Source organism: Panulirus ornatus, chromosome 12 (genome assembly GCF_036320965.1).
Source record: "Panulirus ornatus isolate Po-2019 chromosome 12, ASM3632096v1, whole genome shotgun sequence".
Classification (NCBI taxonomy): Eukaryota; Metazoa; Arthropoda; class Malacostraca; order Decapoda; family Palinuridae; genus Panulirus; species Panulirus ornatus.
This window is the reverse complement of record NC_092235.1, coordinates 66,993,317-67,020,525: the sequence shown is the minus strand read 5'-3', so window position 1 is coordinate 67,020,525 and position 27,209 is coordinate 66,993,317. Positions and strand designations below refer to the sequence as shown.

At 42.2% G+C, this 27,209-nt stretch overlaps 1 protein-coding gene across 1 annotated transcript in view; it reads right to left on the bottom strand.

The window, feature by feature from the left end:
• The window catches only part of LOC139752268 (uncharacterized), an 86,403-nt gene that overhangs the window by 41,348 nt on the left and 17,846 nt on the right, over nt 1-27,209 (bottom strand). Inside the window, exon 4 of the mRNA XM_071668300.1 lies at nt 6,204-6,397. Coding sequence (XP_071524401.1) covers nt 6,204-6,397 — 194 coding nt within the window. The remainder of the gene's footprint in view (nt 1-6,203; nt 6,398-27,209) is intronic.

The window sequence follows — 27,209 nt, the reverse complement described above, 5'->3', positions numbered from 1 at the left end:
CCTCCAATTTGGTCTCCCACTTCTCCTCATTCCCTCCACCTCTGACACATATATCCTCTCTGTCAATCTTTACTCAATCATTCTCTCCATGTGACCAAGCCATTTCAAAACACCCTCTTCTGCTCTCTCAACTACACTCTTTCTTATTACCACACATTACCCTTTCATTACTTACTCGATTAAACCAACTCACGCCACATATTGTCCTCAAACATCTCATTTCTAGCAAATCCACCCTCCTCTGCACACCTCTATCTATAGCCTACGCCTCGCAATCATATAACATTTTTGGAACCACTGTTCCTTCAAACATACCCATTTTTGCTTTCCAAGACAACGTTCTCGCCTTTCACACATTTTTCAACACTCCCAGAACTTTGGCCCCCTCCCCATCCTATGACTCACTTCCGTCTCCATGGTTCCATCCACTGCCAAATCCACTCCCAGATATCTAAAACATTTCACTTCCTCCAGTTTTTCTCCATTCAAACTTACCTTCCCATTGACTTGTCCCTCAACATCAATGTACCTCATAACGTTGCTCTTATTCACATTTACTCTTAACTTTCTTCTTTCACACACTTTACCAAACTCAGTCACCAGCTTCTGCAGTTTCTCACCCGAATTAGCCACCAGCGCTGTATCATCAGCGAACAACAACTGACTCACTTCCTAAGCTCTCTCAACCACAACAGACTGCATACTTGCCCCTCTTTCCAAAACTCTAGCATTTACCTCCCTAACAACGCCATCCATAAACAAATTAAACAACCATGGAGACATCAAGCATCCCTGCCGCAAACCAACATTCACAGAGAACCAATCACTTTCCTCTCTTCCTACTCGTATACATGCCTTACATCCTCGATAAAAACTTTCCACTGCTTCTAACAACTTGCCTCCCACACCATATATTCTAATACCTTCCACAGAGCATCTCTATCAACTCTATCGTATACCTTCTCCAGATCCATAAATGCTACATACAAATCCAATTGCTTTTCTAGGTCTTTCTCACATACAGTCTTCGAAGCAAATACCTGATCTACACATCCTGTACCACTTCTAAAACCACACTGTTCTTCCCCAATCTGCTGCTCTGTACATGCCTTCACCTATGCATTTCAACATATACATATGTACATACACAGACATATACATATATACACATGTACATAATTCATACTTGCTGCCTTTATTCATTCCCGTTGCCACCCTGCCACACATGAAATGACAACCTCCTCCCCCCACACAGGTGCGAGGTAGTGCTAGGAAGACAACAAAGGCCACATTTGTTCGCACTCAGTCTCTAGCTGTCGTGTATAATGCACCGAAACCACAGCTCCCTTTCCACATCCAGGCCCCACACAACTTTCCATGGTTTACCCAAGACGCTTCACATGCCCTGATTCAATCCATTGAATGCACGTCAACCCCGGTATACCACATCATTCCGATTCACTCTATTCCTTGCACGCCTTTCACCCTCCCACATGTTCAGGCCCCGATTGCTCAAAATCTTTTTCACTCCATCTTTCCACCTCCAATTTGGTCTCCCACTTCTCGTTCCCTCCACCTCTGACACATATATCCTCTTTGTCAATCTTTTCTCACTCATTCTCTCCATGAGACCAAACCATTTCAACACACCCTCTTCTGCTCTCTTAACCACACACTTTTATTACCACACAGCTCTCTTTCATTGCTTACTCAATCAAACCACCTCACACCACATATTGTCCTCAAACATTTTATTTCCAACACATCCACCCTCCTCCACACAACCCTAACTATAGTCCATGCCTCGCAACCATATAACTTTGTTGGAACCACTATTCCATCAAACGTACCCATTTTTGCTCTTTGAGATAACGTTCTTGCCTTCCGCACATCCTTCAATGCTCCCAGAACCTTCACCCCCTCCCCTACTCTGTGACTCGCTTCTGCTTCCATGGTTCCATCTGCTACTAAGTCCACTCCCAGATATCTAAAACACTTCACTTCCTCCAGTTTTTCTCCATTCAAACTTACCTCCCAGTTAACTTGCCCCTCAACCCTACTGAACCTAATAACATTGCTCTTATTCACATTTACTCTCAACTTTCTTCTTTCACATACTTTACCAAACTTAGCCATCAACTTCTGCAGTTTCTCACCTGAATCAACCATCAGCACTGTATCATCAGCAAGCATAAATTGACTCACTTCCCATGCCATCTCATCCAGAACATCATCAAGAACAGACTGCATAATTGCCCCTCTCTCCAAAACTCTTGCATTCACCTCCCTAACCACCCCATCCAAAAACAAATTAAACAACCATGGAGACTTCACACACCCCTGACACAAACCGACATTCACTGGAACCAATCAGTTTCCTCTCTTCCTACTCGTATTGAAAGTATTGTACTTATCTATACTTACCCAACGACTTTTCTAAAGGCTCCTAAAGCCTAAGGCTGCATTACTTCCTCTAGCTTGGAAATGTAGACTCCTTTGGAGTGAGAGGTTCTTTAATAAGACTGTACTCCCAAAAAATAAAACCTTGCCAAAAATGAGTTTTTACTTGAGGTATAATCTCAAGCCAGCAGAATTCTGTTACACCTATCTAAAAGTATGCATACATATACCTTCATTATCTGACTGCCTTAAAAGTCTCTTCTATGGGGCTCCTGCAGTACCCAGGAAGCCAATATCCACCAGGCAAGATCAAAAGCCATATAGTGTGGAGATGTTGTGTGAGGGAGTTATAGAACTCCATCAGCATGAGGTTACATCACAACTGAAACGTCACCTCTGTCAAGGTTGTATTAATGGGAGTAAAGTCTTATCAGGGAACTTCTTACTAGAAGGGAGTCCATCATTTCCCAGCAACTGGAAGTATCATAACCTTGAGTTGCACGAGCCTCTAGAAAGGAGGTGCTGGTTAGCATTAAAACCATTTCTAAGAATGACGTCCTTGGAAAATCATAAAAAATAAATGTTGAGTGTCTTAGTGAGGAAAGCACAGCACCTGAAGGGCATGTGTTCAGTGTTTTCACTACTGAAACTGTATCTTGGGCAAAATGGATTCTGTGGTATAGTGAAATGGTTTGTAAAACTGAAGCAAAGAGTGGTGTCCATTGTATTGAGAGATGATAACTAGTACATGTCTGAGGGGAGTAGTTTCAGATGGGTATATGTCTGGTGTGGTGGGGTACAAATTTGGGTTGGAAGGTCAGTTGTTCAGTGTATGTCAGGCCATTTTCGAGTGTAAGGTTCAAATTTGGGTTGGAAAGTGAATTGTTCAGCGCATGTCAGGCCATTTCAGAGTGTATATGTTGTCACTGTTGTATTTGTTGGGGAAGGAGGGAACTTTGAGAATAGGTTCCTTACATCTGTGGCTAGGAGTCATTTTTACCTGTACTTGGCGGTCTGTGGTTGGCTATGGAGTAGTTCTGAGAAGGATCTACAGCTATTGCAAAGAGCATAGTGGCTTGTGTAGAGGTGAGACTGTATTGGAGGATCTGTTTCATTATGTATGTGCTAAATATTTATGACTGTTACATAGCTAATGACTGCTGCAAGTGCTTTGTTTTGTTTAGCCTATTTTTCTTTTTTTTAAACAAGTTTTTGACAAGATGAATGACCAGGCAAGTGAAGCATAGTTCAGGCTGGAGCGGATGAATCATCTGCAGAGGATGCTAAGGGATTCTTTTACTTGTCCAGATCTCCCCTCTTGGTCTTTTCATTATAAAATACCTTCTGAATCTCTTATTTTGTGTTAGTTTATATTCAAGTTAGTAATATCCCCATTATCTTCCTTAAGTATAAATGTTTAAGTCTTATTTTTGTTCTCTACTGCATCTGCCAACATTCCATTCACAGTCTACCTCTACGGCTACTTCTTTCACTTCCACTGCCTCCAGATTATCCTATACACTCTCCTCTTCTATAAGAAATCAGTCTTCATTATCTTTTCGTCTAAGAAAAATGCCATGACTTTACGACTACTTGCTAGTTCCTGTTTTACCTTTCAAATAATATACTGATGACTCTTGCTATCTTATATCTCCTGATGTCTATTATCACCCATCTGTCTGCCTATCAGCTTTTCCGGTAACTTCACCCTCTTTTTCAGTGTTCATCCCTAATGCTTGGTGTACTGTCCATCTTGTTTAAATGTCAAATCAAAAACTCTCCTGTAAGCCTTTGTTTGAATTCTTTGGTGTCTTATCAATATTTCATCTCTGTTCTACATCTAAGAAATCAATTATTTCTTGCTTACCTTTTATTACCTTTTCCGGCTTGGCTTTCAGGTCCCTACCTAACTACTGGGCAACAGATCCATAGTTCATCCTTATCTTGTATATTATACTTATCTTGTATACTATGCTTCTGTGTTTTGTTCCCAACAACCTTCATTTGAAAATCCCCTTTACAGATACCTAAGTGTGATCCCAATTTCAATCTCATCTTTCATTCACTTTATTTTCAAAAAAAAAATTTTGAATACATTTTACCATATAGTATTTTACATTTCAAGGTTACTTCAAGTCATACCATGCTTTGCATTTCAAATATACTCAAAAGTCTAAATTCTAATTTTCTATTTGGTAACTGTAGTTATTCTTGGTAGATTACAATCTTTTTCACTTTATGTTCCACAGGTAACTTGCATTTAGGATTTTAGTAATGTTTACTTGCGTCACTCAGTGTCGATAAATTTCTAGCAAATTCATAAAATTTCATGATTATCAAAAGTCTAGCAAGTGATATCTAGCATGCAAAAACACGAGTAAGGAAGGAAGAAATACCAAAGGAAAGTAAAGTTATTAAAAGGGGAAAAATAAAAAACTTAAGTAAAATCAGTAATCTCTGAAGTGATAAATAGAGAGAAAATAAGAGGCACATTATTAGGCAGGTCACATCTTGAATGCTGCCATTTGAGAGAACTATCCAAGAAAGCCCTTCCACAACAGTACTTAAAAAAGTGGCTGATTTATTCATCTATTTATTTTACTCTGTCGCTGTCTCCCGCGTTAGCAAGGTAGCGCAAGGAAACAGATGAAAGAACGGCCCACCCCACCCACATACACATGTATATGCATAAACGCCCACACACGCACATATACATACCTATACATTTCAAAGTATACATACATATACATACACAGACATACACATATATACACATGCACATATTCATACATGCTGCCTTCATCCATTTCTGCCACCACCCCGCCACACATGAAGTGACAACCCCTTCCCCCCGTGTGCACGTGAGGTAGTGCTAGGAATGGACAACAAAGGCCACATTCGTCCACATTCAGACTTTAGATGTCTTGTGTAATGCACCGAAACCACAGCTCCCTTTCCACATCCAGGCCACAAAACTCTCCACGGTTTACCCAAGATGCTTCACATGCCCAGGTTCAATCCATTGACATTACGTCCACCCCGGTATATCACATCGTTCCAATTCACTCTGTTCCTTGCACGCCTTTCATCCTCCTGTATGTTCAAGCCCCAATCACTCAAAATCTTTTTCACTCCATCCTTCCACCTCCAATATGGTCTCCCACTTCTCCTCGTTCCCTTCACCTCTGACACACATATCCTCTCTGTCAATCTTTCCTCACTCATTCTCTCCATGTGACCAAACCATTTCAATACACCCTCTTCTGTTCTCTCAACCACTTAAACAGGTGGCTGAAGCCTATGTAAAATGTGAATGCTACCATTCAAGAGAACTATCCCAGAAAGCCCTCCTACAACTGTACTTAAACAGGTGGCTGAAGCCTATGCAAAATTTGAATGCTAAAATTCAAAAGAACTATCCAAGAAAGCCCTCCCAAAACAGTAATCAAACAGGTGGCTGAAGCCTATCTAAAATGTGTTAGTACTATCATCAACTCCAAGAGCAATCCTAATAGGTTGATCAGATACATACTGCCCCTTAAATAACACATACACACAGCTATCTAAGTATCTACATTTCTGTTGCCTGTTCCCTCCAGAAACTTCCTCAAGGGGGTGCCCACGGCAAAAGAGTTTCCATAACCGGTGAACTCCAGTGATGCTTCCAAGACTTTAGTGCCTCACCTCTAATAGGCCAATAGCAGAGGCAAACTCTATGTAGTGTTTTCAGAGGCTCATACCTAATGTTCCTACTGATTATTTCTAAGTGTTAAATAGCATAAACAAATCATTATGTTACTCACAAAAGATCATAGCATTTCTTTTTGAAGACATCACGAGCCATAGAAGGGGACAGCTTCAACAGTTCATTGAGATCCTTTATGCATCGAGTCCTAACATTTAGAGGTTTAGTGACATCTACGAATGGTTTCAAAAGACTCTGGCCAACATCACAGAAACGGCTAAGTACAGTATCCAGATGATATTCAATAAGACTCTGAAATGTTAAATGCAATATTTTAATTCAACAGATTACATGCATATTTCTTATCTCTATTTAGAAACAGTCATAAAATAGACATTTCAAAGGAGCATGTGGAATGACTAGATGGAATAAAGAAAGGTAATGAAGGGGGTGTTTGAGAGTTGTGGTATGGCAGGGAATGAATTGTGGAGTGGTAGAGAGGGTGAAACATAATACTTTGATGTGGTTTGGGAATGCAGAAAGAAAGCAATGTGGTAAGTTTACAAGGAGAGCATATGAAAGAACATTTAAAGGGGTCAAAGTGAAGGAAGACCTAATGAGATATGGGGAAATAGAGTGGAAGAGTACTGAAGGGAGAGAAATGGTAGAAGAATGCATGAAATGGTGTATGCAAGGGAGGCATGTAAGGACAGGGACAAATAGAGACTCTTTTCCCATGGTCACCATCTAATGGGAGTTTCTTGAGGGAATGGGCATCAGACATATAAATAAATAGACAGATAGCAGTTGAGGCCCTAAGGACAAGGGTTTGCTACTTTTTACCAGAGCATTCAGTATTTACAGATAATATAATAAGGGTGGTTATTGTTGGCATAGTACACAGAAGTATTCAACCAGAGTATTCAGTATCTACAGATAATGTAATAAGGGTGGATGTGGTTAGCACACTACACAGAAGTATTCATCACAAGGTGAAAAGGGTTTTAAGGTAACGGTGGAGAATACAAGGGACATAATTCTTGTTGAATATTAAGCAAATTACTTTCATTATGAGTAAAAGAACTAGGAAAGATGTGCAAGCCACCATGCTATGTACGAGAAAGCAGAAGAGGAAGAAATACAACATACATATAATCTTCCCATCCATTTCTCTAAAAACTCTCAAGGAAGCCAATTAGAAGAAAAAACAAAAACATAAATGTTGATATTCATTTGGGTGACTCACCTGAAGGCAAAACCATTGCATTACCTGATGGCCAGATAGTTGAAGCTGATTTTGATACAACCACTTCTGATGATGATACCCCAGCAAGAAATGGCATGCAGCATAAACAAGTGTGGGAAGATAGTTGCTACATTCCTGCAACCAAACAATCACTTGTCCTTCTTAGCACACAAATTCAGTTTGTTCACCACTTTCATCCAACTGTGGTAACCTGTGTCCCTCAATCATACTTTAACTGCAACATTACCCACTCTTGCACTCATATCACCTAGCTTTAATGCTTGATTTTTTTTTTTTTTTATACTTTGTCGCTGTCTCCCGCGTTTGCGAGGTAGCGCAAGGAAACAGACGAAAGAAATGGCCCAACCCCCCCCCATACACATGTACATACACACGTCCACACACGCAAATATACATACCTACACAGCTTTCCATGGTTTACCCCGGACGCTTCACATGCCCTGATTCAATCCACTGACAGCACGTCAACCCCTGTATACCACATCACTCCAATTCGCTCTATTTCTTGCCCTCCTTTCACCCTCCTGCATGTTCAGGCCCCGATCACACAAAATCCTTTTCACTCCATCTTTCCACCTCCAATTTGGTCTCCCTCTTCTCCTCGTTCCCTCCACCTCCGACACATATATCCTCTTGGTCAATCTTTCCTCACTCATTCTCTCCATGTGCCCAAACCATTTCAAAACACCCTCTTCTGCTCTCTCAACCACGCTCTTTTTATTTCCACACATCTCTCTTACCCTTACGTTACTTACTCGATCAAACCACCTCACACCACACATTGTCCTCAAACATCTCATTTCCAGCACATCCATCCTCCTGCGCACAACTCTATCCATAGCCCACGCCTCGCAACCATACAACATTGTTGGAACCACTATTCCTTCAAACATACCCATTTTTGCTTTCCGGGATAATGTTCTCGACTTCCACACATTTTTCAAGGCTCCCAAAATTTTCGCCCCCTCCCCCACCCTATGATCCACTTCCGCTTCCATGGTTCCATCCGCTGACAGATCCACTCCCAGATATCTAAAACACTTCACTTCCTCCAGTTTTTCTCCATTCAAACTCACCTCCCAATTGACTTGACCCTCAACCCTACTGTACCTAATAACCTTGCTCTTATTCACATTTACTCTTAACTTTCTTCTTCCACACACTTTACCAAACTCCGTCACCAGCTTCTGCAGTTTCTCACATGAATCCATTGCTTGATCCATTGCATCAAAAATGATGATGCAATCACTCAACTCCTCTCAAAATACTCATCTCTGTTCCCCTCTTCTTACTATCAGGTGTAAAACCACTAACAATCACCTCCCTCTCATAGTCCACTTCCATTTTCATCCACATCAGTTCTGATGCTTGTAATGTTTTGCATTAAACTGGGAAATTACAAACAGAACATAGACACAAAGATATGAACTCAACACAAACCGAAAAGGCTGTGATTGGGTATGGGGGAAAAGAAGAGAATATATATGTTATCTCTTCCTTCATGCATTTGTGCTGTTTCCTGTGGGGTGGAATGGCATCAGGAATGTGTGAAGGTAAGTATGAATATGTACATATGTATATAAACAGGTATAAGTAAATATATTTGTATATGTATATATTAATTTTTTTTATTATTATACTTTGTGCCTGAGGATTGGCAGAATGCATGCATAGCGCTATTGTACAAAGGCAAAGGGGATAAAGGTGAGTGCTCAAATTAAAGAGGTATAAGTTTGTTGAGTATACCTGGGAAATTATATGGGAGGGTATTGATTGATAGGGTGAAGTCATGTACAGAGCATCAGACTGGGAAGAGCAGTGTGGTTTCAGAAGTAGTACAGGATGTGTGGATCAGGTGTTTGCTTTGAAGAATGTTTGTGAGAAATACATAGAAAAGCAAATGGATTTGTATATAACATTTATGGATCTGGAGAAGGCATATGATAGAGTTGATAGAGATGCTCTGTGGAAGGCATTAAGAATATATGATGTGGGAGGCAAGTTGTTAGAAGCAGTAAAAAGTTTTTATTGAGGATGTAAGGCATGTGTACAAGTAGGAAGAGTTGAAAGTGATTGGTTCTCAGAGAATGTCGGTTTGCGGCAGGGGTGTGTGATGTCTCCATGGTTATTTAATTTGTTTATGGATGGGACTGTTAGGGAGGTGAATGCAAGAGTTTTGGAGAGAGGGGCAAGTATGCAGTCTGTTGTGGATGAGAGAGCTTGGAAAGTGAGTCAGTTGTTGTTCGCTGATGATATAGCGCTGGTGACTGATTCTGGTGAGAAACTGCAGAAGCTGGTGACTTGAGTTTGGTAAAGTGTGTGAAAGAAGAAAGCTGAGAGTAAATGTGAATAAGAGCAAGGTTATTAGGTACAGTAGGGTTGAGGGACAAGTCAATTGGGAGGTAAGTTTGAGTGGAGAAAAATTGGAGGAAGTGAAGTGTTTTAGATATCTGGGAGTGGATTTGGCAGCGGATGAAACCATGGAAGCGGAAGTGAGCCACAGGGTGGGGGAGAGGGCGAAGGTTCTGGGAGCGTTGAAAAATGTGTGGAAAACGAGAACATTACCTTGGAAAGCAAAAATGGGTATGTTTGAAGGAATAGTGGTTCCAACAATGTTATATGGTTGCAAAACGTGGGCTATAGATACAGTTGTGGGGATGAGGGTGGATGTGTTGGAAATGAGACTTTGAGGACAATATGTGGGGTGAGGTGGTTTGATTGAGTAAGTAATGAAAGAGTAAGAGAGATGTGTGGTAGTAAAGAGTGTGGTTGAGAGAGCAGAAGAGGGTGTTTTGAAATAGTTTGGTCACATGGATAGAATGAGTGAGGAAAGATTGACAAAGAGGATATAAGTGTCAGAGGTAGAGGGAACAAGAAGTGGGAGACCAAACTGGAGGTGGAAAGATGGAGTGAAAAAGATTTTGAGTGATCGGGGCCTGAACATACAGGAGGGTGAAAGGCATGTAAGGAATAGAGTGAATTGGAGTGATATGGTATACCCACGTCGACATGCTGTCAATGGATTGAACCAGGACATGTGAACGAATGTGGCCTCTGTTGTCTTTTCCTAGCACTACTTTGCACACGTGGGGGAGGGGGTTGTCATTTCATGTGTGACGGGGTGGCGACGGGAATGAATAAGGGCAGACAGTATGAATTATGTACATGTGTATATATGTATATGTCTGTGTGTGTGTATATATATATATATATATATATATATATATATATATATATATATATATATATATATATATATGTATATACATGTATATATATATATATCTACCACTTCTGAAACCACACTGCTCTTCCCCAATCTGATGCTCTGTACATGCCTTCACCCTCTCAATCAATACCCTTCCATATAATTTACCAGGAATACTCAACAAACTTATACCTCTGTAATTTGAGCACTCACTCTTATCCCCTTTGCCTTTGTACAATGGCACTATGCACGCATTCCGCCAATCCTCAGGCACCTCACCATGAGTCATACATACATTAAATAACCTTACCAACCAGTCAACAATACAGTCACCCCCTTTTTTTAATAAATTCCACTGCAATACCATCCAAACCTGCTGCCTTGCCGGCTTTCATCTTCCGCAAAGCTTTCACTACCTCTTCTCTGTTTACCAAATCATTTTCCCTAACCCTCTCACTTTGCACACCACCTCGACCAAAACACCCTATGTGTGGTTTCAGAAGTGGTAGAGGATGTGTGGATCAGGTGTTTGCTTTGAAGAATGTATGTGAGAAATACTTAGAAAAGCAAATGGATTTGTATGTAGCATTTATGGATCTGGAGAAGGCATATGATAGAGTTGATAGAGATGCTCTGTGGAAGGTATTAAGAATATATGGTGTGGGAGGAAAGTTGTTAGAAGCAGTGAAAAGTTTTTATCGAAGATGTAAGGCATGTGTACGTGTAGGAAGAGAGGAAAGTGATTGGTTCTCAGTGAATGTAGGTTTGCGGCAGGGGTGTGTGATGTCTCCATGGTTGTTTAATTTGTTTATGGATGGGGTTGAGGGAGGTAAATGCTAGAGTTTTGGAAAGAGGGGCAAGTATGAAGTCTGTTAGGGATGAGAGAGCTTGGGAAGTGAGTCAGTTGTTGTTCACTGATGATACAGCGCTGGTGGCTGATTCATGTGAGAAACTGCAGAAGCTGGTGACTGAGTTTGGTAAAGTGTGTGGAAGAAGAAAGTTAAGAGTAAATGTGAATAAGAGCAAGGTTATTAGGTACAGTAGGGTTGAGGGTCAAGTAAATTGGGAGGTGAGTTTGAATGGAGAAAAACTGGAGGAAGTGAAGTGTTTTAGATATCTGGGAGTGGATCTGGCAGCGGATGGAACCATGGAAGCGGAAGTGGATCATAGGGTGGGGGAGGGGGCGAAAATTCTGGGGGCCTTGAAGAATGTGTGGAAGTCGAGAACATTATCTCGGAAAGTAAAAATGGGTATGTTTGAAGGAATAGTGGTTCCAACAATGTTGTATGGTTGCGAGGCGTGGGCTATGGATAGAGTTGTGCGCAGGAGGATGGATGTGCTGGAAATGAGATGTTTGAGGACAATGTGTGGTGTGAGGTGGTTTGATCGAGTGAGTAACGTAAGGGTAAGAGAGATGTGTGGAAATAAAAAGAGCGTGGTTGAGAGAGCAGAAGAGGGTGTTTTGAAGTGGTTTGGGCACATGGAGAGGATGAGTGAGGAAAGATTGACCAAAAGGATATATGTGTCGGAGGTGGAGGGAACGAGGAGAAGAGGGAGACCAAATTGGAGGTGGAAAGATGGAGTGAAAAAGATTTTGTGTGATCGGGGCCTGAACATGCAGGAGGGTGAAAGGAGGGCAAGGAATAGAGTGAACTGGAGCGATGTGGTATACCGGGGTTGACGTGCTGTCAGTGGATTGAATCAAGGCATGTGAAGCGTCTGGGGTAAACCATGGAAAGCTGTGTAGGTATGTATATTTGCATGTGTACGTATGTATATACATGTGTATGGGGGGGGTTGGGCCATTTCTTTCGTCTGTTTCCTTGCGCTACCTCGCAGACGCGGGAGACAGCGACAAAGCATAAAAAAAAAAAAAAAAATATATATATATATATATATATATACACACATGTTTCATGATAAGAGAAGTGGACCAGGCAGTATGATACAGTGGTTAAATTGATGAAAACTACTATTGATGTTTGTGTAAATAAATTATACATTTCCCTTTTCCATAGCCAGAGGTTGAACCATTATGTGACATTCATTTTTCATTTCATTTCAAGCTAGAAGTTTCAGTTTTCTAAATTATTTCTTACATTTTTCATATGTATATATACATGTATGTGTGTATGTGTGTATATGTGCATATGTGTGTGTGTGTATGTTTGTATATGTGTATGTATATATATATATATATATATATATCATTCCTGGGGATAGGGGTGAAAGAATACTTCCCACGCATTCCTCGCGTGTCGTAGAAGGCGACTAGAGGGGACGGGAGCGGGGGGCCAGAAATCCTCCCCTCCTTGTATTTTTAACTTTCTAAAATGGGAAACAGAAGAAGGAGTCACGCGGGGAGTGCTCATCCTCCTCGAAGGCTCAGACTGGGGTGTCTAAATGTGTGTGGATGTAACCAAGATGTGAAAAAAGGAGAGATAGGTAGTATGTTTGAGGAAAGGAACCTGGATGTTTTGGCTCTGAGTGAAACGAAGCTCAAGGGTAAAGGGGAAGAGTGGTTTGGGAATGTCTTGGGAGTAAAGTCAGGGGTTAGTGAGAGGACAAGAGCAAGGGAAGGAGTAGCACTACTCCTGAAACAGGAGTTGTGGGAGTATGTGATAGAGTGTAAGAAAGTAAATTCTCGATTAATATGGGTAAAACTGAAAGTTGATGGAGAGAGATGGGTGATTATTGGTGCATATGCACCTGGGCATGAGAAGAAAGATCATGAGAGGCAAGTGTTTTGGGAGCAGCTGAATGAGTGTGTTAGTGGTTTTGATGCACGAGACTGGGTTATAGTGATGGGTGATTTGAATGCAAAGGTGAGTAATGTGGCAGTTGAGGGAATAATTGGTATACATGGGGTGTTCAGTGTTATAAATGGAAATGGTGAAAGGTTTGTAGATTTATGTGCCGAAAAAGGACTGGTGATCGGGAATACCTGGTTTAAAAAGCGAGATATACATAAGTATACGTAGGTAAGTAGGAGAGATGGCCAGAGAGCGTTATTGGATTACGTGTTAATTGACAGGCGCGCAAAAGAGAGACTCTTGGATGTTAATGTGCTGAGAGGTGCAACTGGAGGGATGTCTGATCATTATCTTGTGGAGGCTAAGGTTAAGATTTGTATGGGTTTTCAGAAAAGAAGAGTGAATGTTGGGGTGAAGAGGGTGGTGAGAGTAAGTGAGCTTGGGAAGGAGACTTGTGTGAGGAAGTACCAGGAGAGACTGAGTACAGAATGGAAAAAGGTGAGAACAATGGATGTAAGGGGAGTGGGGGAGGAATGGGATGTATTTAGGGAATCAGTGATGGATTGCGCAAAAGATGCTTGTGGCATGAGAAGAGTGGGAGGTGGGTTGATTAGAAAGGGTAGTGAGTGGTGGGATGAAGGAGTAAGATTATTAGTGAAAGAGAAGAGAGAGGCATTTGGACAATTTTTGCAGGGAAAAAATGCAATTGAGTGGGAGATGTATAAAAGAAAGAGACAGGAGGTCAAGAGAAAGGTGCAAGAGGTGAAAAAGAGGGCAAATGAGAGTTGGGGTGAGAGAGTATCATTAAATTTTAGGGAGAATAAAAAGATGTTCTGGAAGGAGGTAAATACAGTGCGTAAGACAAGGGAGCAAATGGGAACTTCAGTGAAGGGCGCAAATGGGGAGGTGATAACAAGTAGTGGTGATGTGAGGAGATGGAGTGAGTATTTTGAAGGTTTGTTGAATGTGTTTGATGATAGAGTGGCAGATATAGGGTGTTTTGGTCGATGTGGTGTGCAAAGTGAGAGGGTTAGGGAAAATGATTTGGTAAACAGAGAAGAGGTAGTAAAAGCTTTGCGGAAGATGAAAGCCGGCAAGGCAGCAGGTTTGGATGGTATTGCAGTGGAATTTATTAAAAAAGGGGGTGACTGTATTGTTGACTGGTTGGAAAGGTTATTCAATGTATGTATGACTCATGGTGAGGTGCCTGAGGATTGGCGGAATGCGTGCATAGTGCCATTGTACAAAGGCAAAGGGGATAAGAGTGAGTGCTCAAATTACAGAGGTATAAGTTTGTTGAGTATTCCTGGTAAATTATATGGGAGGGTATTGATTGAGAGGGTGAAGGCATGTACAGAGCATCAGATTGGGGAAGAGCAGTGTGGTTTCAGAAGTGGTAGAGGATGTGTGGATCAGGTGTTTGCTTTGAAGAATGTATGTGAGAAATACTTAGAAAAGCAAATGGATTTGTATGTAGCATTTATGGATCTGGAGAAGGCATATGATAGAGTTGATAGAGATGCACTGTGGAAGGTATTAAGAATATATGGTGTGGGAGGCAAGTTGTTAGAAGCAGTGAAAAGTTTTTATCGAGGATGTAAGGCATGTGTACGTGTAGGAAGAGAGGAAAGTGATTGGTTCTCAGTGAATGAAGGTTTGCGTCAGGGGTGTGTGATGTCTCCATGGTTGTTTAATTTGTTTATGGATGGGGTTGTTAGGGAGGTGAATGCAAGAGTTTTGGAAAGAGGAGCAAGTATGAAGTCTGTTGTGGATGAGGGAGCTTGGGAAGTGAGTCAGTTGTTGTTCGCTGATGATACAGCGCTGGTGGCTGATTCATGTGAGAAACTGCAGAAGCTAGTGACTGAGTTTGGTAAAGTGTGTGAAAGAAGAAAGTTAAGAGTAAATGTGAATAAGAGCAAGGTTATTAGGTATAGTAGGGTTGAGGGTCAAGTCAATTGGGAATTAAAGTTTGAATGGAGAAAAACTGGAGGAAGTAAAGTGTTTTAGATACCTGGGAGTGGATCTGGCAGCGGATGGAACCATGGAAACGGAAGTGAATCATAGGGTGGGGGAGGGGGCAAAAATCCTGGGAGCCTTGAAGAATGTGTGGAAGTCGAGAACATTATCTCGGAAAGCAAAAATGGGTGTTTGAAGGAATAGTGGTTCCAACAATGTTGTATGGTTGTGAGGCATGGGGTATGGATAGAGTTGTGTGCAGGAGGGTGGATGTGCTGGAAATGAGATGTTTGAGGACAATGTGTGGTGTGAGGTGGTTTGATCGAGTAAGTAATGTAAGGGTAAGAGAGATGTGTGGAAATAAAAAGAGCGTGGTTGAGAGATCAGAAGAGGGTGTTTTGAAATGGTTTGGTCACATGGAGAGAATGAGTGAGGAAAGATTGACCATGAGGATATATGGGTCAGAGGTGGAGGGAACGAGGAGAAGTGGGAGAACAAATTGGAGGTGGAAAGATGGAGTGAAAAAGATTTTGTGTGATCGGGGCCTGAACATGCAGGAGGGTGAAAGGAGGGCAAGGAATAGAGTGAATTGGATCGATGTGGTATACCGGGGTTGACGTGCTGTCAGTGGATTGAATCAGGGCATGTGAAGTGTCTGGGGTAAATCATGGAAAGTTGTGTGGGGCCTGGATATGGAAAGGGAGCTGTGGTTTCGGGCATAATTGCATGACAGCTAGAGACTGAGTGTGAACGAATGGGGCCTTTGTTGTCTTTTCCTAGCGCTACCTCGCACACATGAGGGGGGACGGGGTTGGTATTCCATGTGTGGCGAGGTGGCGATGGGAATGAATAAAGGCAGACAGTGTGAATTGTGTGCATGGGTATATATGTATGTGTCTGTGTGTGTATATATATGTGTACATTGAGATGTATAGGTATGTATATTTGCGTGTGTGGACGTGTATGTATATACATTGTGTATGGGGGTGGGTTGGGCCATTTCTTTTGTCTGTTTCCTTGCGCTACCTCGCAAACACGGGAGACAGCGACAAAGCAAAATAAATAAATAAATAAATAAATAAATAAATAAATATATAAATATATCTATATATATATATATATATATATATATATATATATATATATATATATATATATATATATATATATATATATATATATTAAATAACCTTACCAACCAGTCAACAATACAGTCACCCCCTTTTTTAATAAATTCCACTGCAATACCATCCGGACCTGCTGCCTTGCCGGCTTTCATCTTCCGCAAAGCTTTCACTACCTCTTCTCTGTTTAAGAAATCATTTTCCCTAACCCTCTCACTTTGCACACCACCTCGACCAAAACACCCTATATCTGCCACTGGTAAGGTTATTTAATGTATGTATGACTCATGGTGAGGTGCCTGAGGATTGGCGGAATGCGTGCATAGTGCCATTGTACAAAGGCAAAGGGGATAAGAGTGAGTGCTCAAATTACAGAGGTATAAGTTTGTTGAGTATTCCTGGTAAATTATATGGGAGGGTATTGATTGAGAGGGTGAAGGCATGTACAGAGCATCAGATTGGGGAAGAGCAGTGTGGTTTCAGAAGTGGTAGAGGATGTGTGGATCAGGTGTTTGCTTTGAAGAATGTATGTGAGAAATACTTAGAAAAGCAAATGGATTTGTATGTAGCATTTATGGATCTGGAGAAGGCATATGATAGAGTTGATAGAGATGCTCTGTGGAAGGTATTAAGAATATATGGTGTGGGAGGAAAGTTGTTAGAAGCAGTGAAAAGTTTTTATCGAGGATGTAAGGCATGTGTACGTGTAGGAAGAGAGGAAAGTGATTGGTTCTCAGTGAATGAAGGTTTGCGGCAGGGGTGTGTGATGTCTCCATGGTTGTTTAATTTGTTTATGGATGGGGTTGTTAGGGAGGTAAATGCAAGAGTTTTGGAAAGAGGGGCAAGTATGAAGTCTGTTGGGGATGAGAGAGCTTGGGAAGTGAGTCAGTTGTTGTTCGCTGATGATACAGCGCTGGTGGCTGATTCATGTGAGAAACTGCAGAAGCTGGTGACTGAGTTTGGAAAAGTGTGTGGAAGAAGAAAGTTAAGAGTAAATGTGAATAAGAGCAAGGTTATTAGGTACAGTAGGGTTGAGGGTCAAGTCAATTGGGAGGTGTGTTTGAATGGAGAAAAACTGGAGGAAGTGAAGTGTTTTAGATATCTGGGAGTGGATCTGGCAGCGGATGGAACCATGGAAGCGGAAGTGGATCATAGGGTGGGGGAGGGGGCGAAAATCCTGGGGGCCTTGAAGAATGTGTGGAAGTCGAGAACATTATCTCGGAAAGCAAAAATGGGTATGTTTGAAGGAATAGTGGTTCCAACAATGTTGTATGGTTGCGAGGCGTGGGCTATGGATAGAGTTGTGCTCAGGAGGATGGATGTGCTGGAAATGAGATGTTTGAGGACAATGTGTGGTGTGAGGTGGTTTGATCGAGTGAGTAACGTAAGGGTAAGATAGATGTGTGGAAATAAAAAGAGCGTGGTTGAGAGAGCAGAAGAGGGTGTTTTGAAGTAGTTTGGGCACATGGAGAGGATGAGTGAGGAAAGATTGACCAAGAGGATATATGAGTCGGAGGCGGAGGGAACAAGGAGAAGAGGGAGACCAAATTGGAGGTGGAAAGATGGAGTGAAAAAGATTTTGTGTGATCGGGGCCTGAACATGCAGGAGGGTGAAAGGAGGGCAAGGAATAGAGTGAATTGGAGCGATGTGGTATACCGGGGTTGACGTGCTGTCAGTGGATTGAATCAGGGCATGTGAAGCGTCTGGGGTAAACCATGGAAAGCTGTGTAGGTATGTATATTTGCGTGTGTGGACGTATGTATATACATGTGTATGGGGGGGGGGTTGGGCCATTTCTTTCGTCTGTTTCCTTGCGCTACCTCGCAAACGCGGGAGACAGCGACAAAGTATAATAAAATATATAAATATAAATATATATATATATATATATATATATATAAATATAAATATATATATATATATATATATATATATATATATATATATATATATATGTATATATATATATATATATATATATATATATATATATATATATATATTATTTTTTATTTTTTATTATACTTTGTCGCTGTCTCCCGCGTTTGCGAGGTAGCGCAAGGAAACAGACGAAAGAAATGGCCCAACCCCCCCCATACACATGTATATACATACGTCCACACACGCAAATATACATACCTACAGAGCTTTCCATGGTTTACCCCAGACGCTTCACATGCCTTGATTCAATCCACTGACAGCATGTCAACCCCGGTATACCACATCGCTCCAATTCACTCTATTCCTTGCCCTCCTTTCACCCTCCTGCATGTTCAGGCCCCGATCACACAAAATCTTTTTCACTCCATCTTTCCACCTCCAATTTGGTCTCCCTCTTCTCCTCGTTCCCTCCACCTCCGACACATATATCCTCTTGGTCAATCTTTCCTCACTCATCCTCTCCATGTGCCCAAACCACTTCAAAACACCCTCTTCTGCTCTCTCAACCACGCTCTTTTTATTTCCACACATCTCTCTTACCCTTACGTTACTCACTCGATCAAACCACCTCACACCACACATTGTCCTCAAACATCTCATTTCCAGCACATCCATCCTCCTGCGCACAACTCTATCCATAGCCCACGCCTCGCAACCATACAACATTGTTGGAACCACTATTCCTTCAAACATACCCATTTTTGCTTTCCGAGATAATGTTCTCGACTTCCACACATTCTTCAAGGCTCCCAGAATTTTCGCTCCCTCCCCCACCCTATGATCCACTTTCGCTTCCATGGTTCCATCCGCTGCCAGATCCACTCCCAGATATCTAAAACACTTCACTTCCTCCAGTTTTTCTCCATTCAAACTCACCTCCCAATTGACTTGACCCTCAACCCTACTGTACCTAATAACCTTGCTCTTATTCACATTTACTCTTAACTTTCTTCTTCCACACACTTTATCAAACTCAGTCACCAGCTTCTGCAGTTTCTCATATGAATCAGCCACCAGCGCTGTATCATCAGCGAACAACAACTGACTCACTTCCCAAGCTCTCTCATCCCCAATAGACTTCATACTTGCCCCTCTTTCCAAAACTCTTGCATTTACCTCCCTAACAACCCCATCCATAAACAAATTAAACAACCATGGAAACATCACACACCCCTGCCGCAAACCTACATTCACTGAGAACCAATCACTTTCCTCTCTTCCTACACATACACATGCCTTACATCCTCGATAAAAACTTTTCACTGCTTCTAACAACTTGCCTCCCACACCATATATTCTTAATACCTTCCACAGAGCATCTCTATCAACTCTATCATATGCCTTCTCCAGATCCATAAATTTTTTTTTTTCTTTTTTTTTTATACTTTGTCGCTGTCTCCCGCGTTTGCGAGGTAGCGCAAGGAAACAGACGAAAGAAATGGCCCAACCCACCCCCATACACATGTATATACATACGTCCACACATGCAAATATACATACGTACACAGCTTTCCATGGTTTTCCCCAGACACTTCACATGCCTTGATTCAATCCACTGACAGCACGTCAGCCCCGGTATACCACATTGCTCCAATTCACTCTGTTCCTTGCCCTCCTATCACCCTCCTGCATGTTCAGGCCCCGATCACACAAAATCTTTTTCACTCCATCTTTCCACCTCCAATTTGGTCTCCCTCTTCTCCTTGTTCCCTCCACCTCCGACACATATATCCTCTTGGTCAATCTTTCCTCACTCATCCTCTCCTTGTGCCCAAACCACTTCAAAACACCCTCTTCTGCTCTCTCAACCACGCTCTTTTTATTTCCACACATCTCTCTTACCCTTACGTTACTCACTCAATCAAACCACCTCACACCACACATTGTCCTCAAACATCTCATTTCCAGCACATCCATCCTCCTGCGCACAACTCTATCCATAGCCCACGCCTCGCAACCATACAACATTGTTGGAACCACTATTCCTTCAAACATACCCATTTTTGCTTTCCGAGATAATGTTCTCGACTTCCACACATTCTTCAAGGCCCCCAGAATTTTCGCCCCCTCCCCCACCCTATGATCCACTTCCGCTTCCATGGTTCCATCCGCTGCCAGATCCACTCCCAGATATCTAAAACACTTCACTTCCTCCAGTTTTTCTCCATTCAAACTCACCTCCCAATTGACTTGACCCTCAACCCTACTGTACCTAATAACCTTGCTCTTATTCACATTTACTCTTAACTTTCTTCTTCCACACACTTTACCAAAATCAGTCACCAGCTTCTGCAGTTTCTCACATGAATCAGCCACCAGCGCTGTGTCATCAGCGAACAACAACTGACTCACTTCCCAAGCTCTCTCATCCCCAACAGACTTCATACTTGCCCCTCTTTCCAAAACTCTTGCATTTACCTCCCTAACAACCCCATCCATAAACAAATTAAACAACCATGGAGACATCACACACCCCTGCCGCAAACCTACATTCACTGAGAACCAATCACTTTCCTCTCTTCCTACACGTACACATGCCTTACATCCTTGATAAAAACTTTTCACTGCTTCTAATAACTTGCCTCCCACACCATATATTCTTAATACCTTCCACAGAGCATCTCTATCAACTCTATCATATGCCTTCTCCAGATCCATAAATGCTACATACAAATCCATTTGCTTTTCTAAGTATTTCTCACATACATTCTTCAAAGCAAACACCTGATCCACACATCCTCTACCACTTCTGAAACCACACTGCTCTTCCCCAATCTGATGCTCTGTACATGCCTTCACCCTCTCAATCAATACCCTCCCATATAATTTACCAGGAATACTCAACAAACTTATACCTCTGTAATTTGAGCACTCACTCTTATCCCCTTTGCCTTTGTACAATGGCACTATGCACGCATTCCGCCAATCCTCAAGCACCTCACCATGAGTCATACATACATTAAATAACCTTACCAACCAGTCAATAATACAGTCACCCCCTTTTTTAATAAATTCCACTGCAATACTATCCAAACCTGCTGCCTTGCCGGCTTTCATCTTCCGCAAAGCTTTCACTACCTCTTCTCTGTTTACCAAATCATTTTCCCTAACCCTCTCACTTTGCACACCACCTCGACCAAAACACCCTATATCTGCCACTCTATCATCAAACACATTCAACAAACCTTCAAAATACTCACTCCATCTCCTTCTCACATCACCACTACTTGTTATCACCTCCCCATTTGTGCCCTTCACTGAAGTTCCCATTTGCTCCCTTGTCTTACGCACTTTATTTACCTCCTTCCAGAACATCTTTTTATTCTCCCTAAAATTTAATGATACTCTCTCATCCCAACTCTCATTTGCCCTTTTTTTCACCTCTTGCACCTTTCTCTTGACCTCCTGTCTCTTTCTTTTATACATCTCCCACTCAATTGCATTTTTTCCCTGCAAAAATCGTCCAAATGCCTCTCTCTTCTCTTTCACTAATACTCTTACTTCTTCATCCCACCACTCACTACCCTTTCTAATCAACCCACCTCCCACTCTTCTCATGCCACAAGCATCTTTTGCGCAATCCATCACTGATTCCCTAAATACATCCCATTCCTCCCCCACTCCCCTTACTTCCATTGTTCTCACCTTTTTCCATTCTGTACTCAGTCTCTCCTGGTACTTCCTCACACAGGTCTCCTTCTCAAGCTCACTTACTCTCACCACCCTCTTCACCCCAACATTCACTCTTCTTTTCTGAAAACCCATACAAATCTTCACCTTAGCCTCCACAAGATAATGATCAGACATCCCTCCAGTTGCACCTCTCAGCACATTAACATCCAAAAGTCTCTCTTTCGCACGCCTGTCAATTAACACGTAATCCAATAACGCTCTCTGGCCATCGCTCCTACTTACATAAGTATACTTATGTATATCTCGCTTTTTAAACCAGGTATTCCCAATCATCAGTCCTTTTTCAGCACATAAATCTACAAGCTCTTCACCATTTCCATTTACAACACTGAACACCCCATGTATACCAATTATTCCCTCAACTGCCACATTACTCACCTTTGCATTCAAATCACCCATCACTATAACCCGGTCTCGTGCATCAAAACCACTAACACACTCATTCAGCTGCTCCCAAAACACTTGCCTCTCTTGATCTTTCTTCTCATGCCCAGGTGCATAAGCACCAATAATCACCCACCTCTCTCCATCAACTTTCAGTTTTACCCATATTAATCGAGAATTTACTTTCTTACACTCTATCACATACTCCCACAACTCCTGTTTCAGGAGTATTGCTACTCCTTCCCTTGCTCTTGTCCTCTCACTAACCCCTGACTTTACTCCCCAGACATTCCCAAACCACTCCTCCCCTTTACCCTTGAGCTTCGTTTCACTCAGAGCCAAAACATCCAGGTTCCTTTCCTCAAACATACTACCTATCTCTCCTTTTTTCACATCTTGGTTACATCCACACACATTTAGGCACCCCACTCTGAGCCTTCGAGGAGGATGAGCACTCCCCGTGTGACTCCTTCTTCTGTTTCCCATTTTTTTAGAAAGTTAATACAAGGAGGGGAGGATTTCTGGCCCCCCGCTCCCGTCCCCTCTAGTCGCTTTCTACGACACGCGAGGAATACGTGGGAAGTATTCTTTAACCCCTATCCCCAGGGATAATATATATATATATATATATATATATATATATATATATATATATATATATATATACATATACACATACACACACATACACATACATACGCACATACACACACACACACACATACATATATTTTTTTTTTTTTTTTTTTTTTTTATACTTTGTCGCTGTCTCCTGCGTTTGCGAGGTAGCGCAAGGAAACAGACGAAAGAAATGGCCCAACCCCCCCCCATACACATGTATATACATACGTTCACACACGCAAATATACATACCTACACAGCTTTCCATGGTTTACCCCAGACGCTTCACATGCCTTGATTCAATCCACTGACAGCACGTCAACCCCGGTATACCACATCGCTCCAATTCACTCTATTCCTTGCCCTCCTTTCACCCTCCTGCATGTTCAGGCCCCGATCACACAAAATCTTTTTCACTCCATCTTTCCACCTCCAATTTGGTCTCCCTCTTCTCCTTGCTCCCTCCACCTCCGACACATATATCCTCTTGGTCAATCTTTCCTCACTCATCCTCTCCATGTGCCCAAACCACTTCAAAACACCCTCTTCTGCTCTCTCAACCACGCTCTTTTTATTTCCACACATCTCTCTTACCCTTACGTTACTCACTCGATCAAACCACCTCACACCACACATTGTCCTCAAACATCTCATTTCCAGCACATCCATCCTCCTGCGCACAACTCTATCCATAGCCCACGCCTCGCAACCATACAACATTGTTGGAACCACTATTCCTTCAAACATACCCATTTTTGCTTTCCGAGATAATGTTCTCGACTTCCACACATTCTTCAAGGCCCCCAGAATTTTCGCCCCCTCCCCCACCCTATGATCCACTTCCGCTTCCATGGTTCCATCCGCTGCCAGATCCACTCCCAGATATCTAAAACACTTCACTTCCTCCAGTTTTTCTCCATTCAAACTCACCTCCCAATTGACTTGACCCTCAACCCTACTGTACCTAATAACATATATATACATATGAAAAAAGTCTACATGCCAGGCATCATACATTGGTGAATATGAGACAGTCTGAGATACCTGAACATATCGGTCGCTTGTTGCGAACAGGTGCTGCAATAGCCAAACCACCATTCTTGACTGTTGGAAATCACTCTCAAAAGAATGTTTGGCGTCCTTCTTGTCAGTCTTAGGTAGAAGGCACGTGGGAGCCGGAACTTCTGGTCATGGAAGTGTTGTGTACTTATGAACGTAAACTCAGCGTTCATTCGTGTGTGGGCTTCATCAACAAAGCTCATCTGTTTATAAACAGGGATAGTGGCATCTCCTAACAGCTGGATCCACAAAAGAGTGCTACCGACGGGCTGAATCCTCTCACTTCACTCCGCACATGTGGTTCCTGGGACAAGACGGCAAGGTGACAGCCGAGGACTGACTCCAAATTCCTTCAAACATGGCGCCATTATCGCTCTTTGTGTCTTCGACCTCACATTCCTCCCCCAACCACCGTCTTCGATGAAATCCTCGTAATATAACCGTATAGCTATAACCACCATTACCCCACACTATCCTGGTTGTATGAGGAGTTGTGATTAGGTTGTTCCTTGGAGCTGGAGGCGATATATCACAGATAATTGGTCAAAATTTCCTTTCCCCCACAACTCGGCCATCGCCGCCATGTTGAATCCATAAATGCTACATACAAATCCATTTGCTTTTCTAAGTATTTCTCACATACATTCTTCAAAGCAAACACCTGATCCACACATCCTCTACCACTTCTGAAACCACACTGCTCTTCCCCAATCTGATGCTCTGTACATGCCTTCACCCTCTCAATCAATACCCTCCCATATAATTTACCAGGAATACTCAACAAACTTATACCTCTGAAATTTGAGAACTCACTCTTATCCCCTTTGCCTTTGTACAATGGCACTATGCACGCATTCCGCCAATCCTCAGGCACCTCACCATGAGTCATACATACATCAAATAACCTTACCAACCAGTCAATAATACAGTCACCCCCTTTTTTAATAAATTCCACTGCAATACCATCCAAACCTGCTGCCTTGCCGGCCTTCATCTTCCGCAAAGCTTTTACTACCTCTTCTCTGTTTACCAAATCATTTTCCCTAAACCTCTCACTTTGCACACCACATCGACCAAAACACCCTATATCTGCCACTCTATCATCAAACACATTGAACAAACCTTCAAAATACTCACTCCATCTCCTTCTCACATCACCACTACCTGTTATCACCTCCCCATTTGCGCCCTTCACTGAAGTTCCCATTTGCTCCATTGTCTTACGCACTTTATTTACCTCCTTCCAGAACATCTTTTTATTCTCCCTAAAATTTAATGATACTCTCTCACCCCAACTCTGATTTGCCCTCTTTTTCACCTCTTGCACCTTTCTCTTGACCTCCTGTCTCTTTCTTTTATACATCTCCCACTCAATTGCAGAAGCTGGTGACTGAGTTTGGTAAAGTGTGTGAATGAAGAAAGTTAAGAGTAAATGTGAATAAGAACAAGGTTATTAGGTACAGTAGGGTTGAGGGTCAAGTCAACTGGGAGGTAACTTTGAATGTAGAAAAACTGGAGGAAGTAAAGTGTTTTAGATATCTGGGAGTGGATCTGGCAGCGGATGGAAACATGGAAGCGGAAGTGGATCATAGGGTGGGGGAGGGGGCGAAAATTCTGGGAGCCTTGAAGAATGTGTGGAAGTCGAGAACATTATCTCGGAAAGCAAAAATGGCTATGTTTGGAGGAATAGTGGTTCCAACAATGCTGTATGGTTGTGAGGTGTGGGCTATGGATAGAGTTGTGCGCAGGAGGGATGGATGTGCTGGAAATGAGATGTTTGAGGACAATGTGTGGTGTGAGGTGGTTTGATCGAGTAAGTAACGTAAGGGTAAGAGAGATGTGTGGAAATAGAAAGAGTGTGGTTGAGAGAGCAGAAGAGGGTGTTTTGAAATGGTTTAGGCACTTGGAGAGAATGAGTGAGGAAAGATTGACCAAGAGGATATATGTGTTGGAGGTGGAGGGAGCGAGGAGAAGAGGGAGACCAAATTGGAGGTGGAAAGATGGAGTGAAAAAGATTTTGTGTGATCGGGGCCTGAACATGCAGGAGGGTGAAAAGAGGGCAAGGAATAGAGTGAATTGGATCGATGTGGTATACCGGGGTTGACGTGCTGTCAGTGGATTGAATCAGGGCATGTGAAGCGTCTGGGGTAAACCATGGAAAGCTGTGTAGGTATGTATATTTGTGTGTGTGGACGTGTATGTATATACATGTGTATGGGGGTGGGTTGGGCCATTTCTTTCGTCTGTTTCCTTGCACTACCTCGCAAATGCGGGAGACAGCGAAATTCTTTTTTTTTTTTTTGTATGGTTGTGGCCTCACAACCATACAACATTGTTGGAACCACTATTCCTTCAAACATACCCATTTTTGCTTTCCGAGATAATGTTCTCGACTTCCACACATTCTTCAAGGCTCCCAGGATTTTCGCCCCCTCCCCCACCCTATGATCCACTTCCGCTTCCATGGTTCCATCCGCTGCCAGATCCACTCCCAGATATCTAAAACACTTTACTTCCTCCAGTTTTTCTCCATTCAAACTTACCTCCCAATTGACTTGACCCTCAACCCTACGGTACCTAATAACCTTGCTCTTATTCACATTTACTCTTAACTTTCTTCTTTCACACACTTTACCAAACTCAGTCACCAGCTTCTGCAGTTTCTCACATGAATCAGCCACCAGCGCTGTATCATCAGCGAACAACAACTGACTCACTTCCCAAGCTCTCTCATCCACAACAGACTTCATACTTGCCCCTCTTTCAAAAACTCTTGCATTCACCTCCCTAACAACCCCATCCATAAACAAATTAAACAACCATGGAGACATCACACACCCTTGCCGCAAACCTACATTCACTGAGAACCAATCACTTTCCTCTCTTCCTACACGTACACATGCCTTACATCCTCGATAAAAACTTTTCACTGCTTCTAACAACTTGCCTCCCACACCATATATTCTTAATACCTTCCACAGAGCATCTCTATCAACTCTATCATATGCCTTCTCCAGATCCATAAATGCTACATACAAATCCATTTGCTTTTCTAAGTATTTCTCACATACATTCTTCAAAGCAAACACCTGATCCACACATCCTCTACCACTTCTG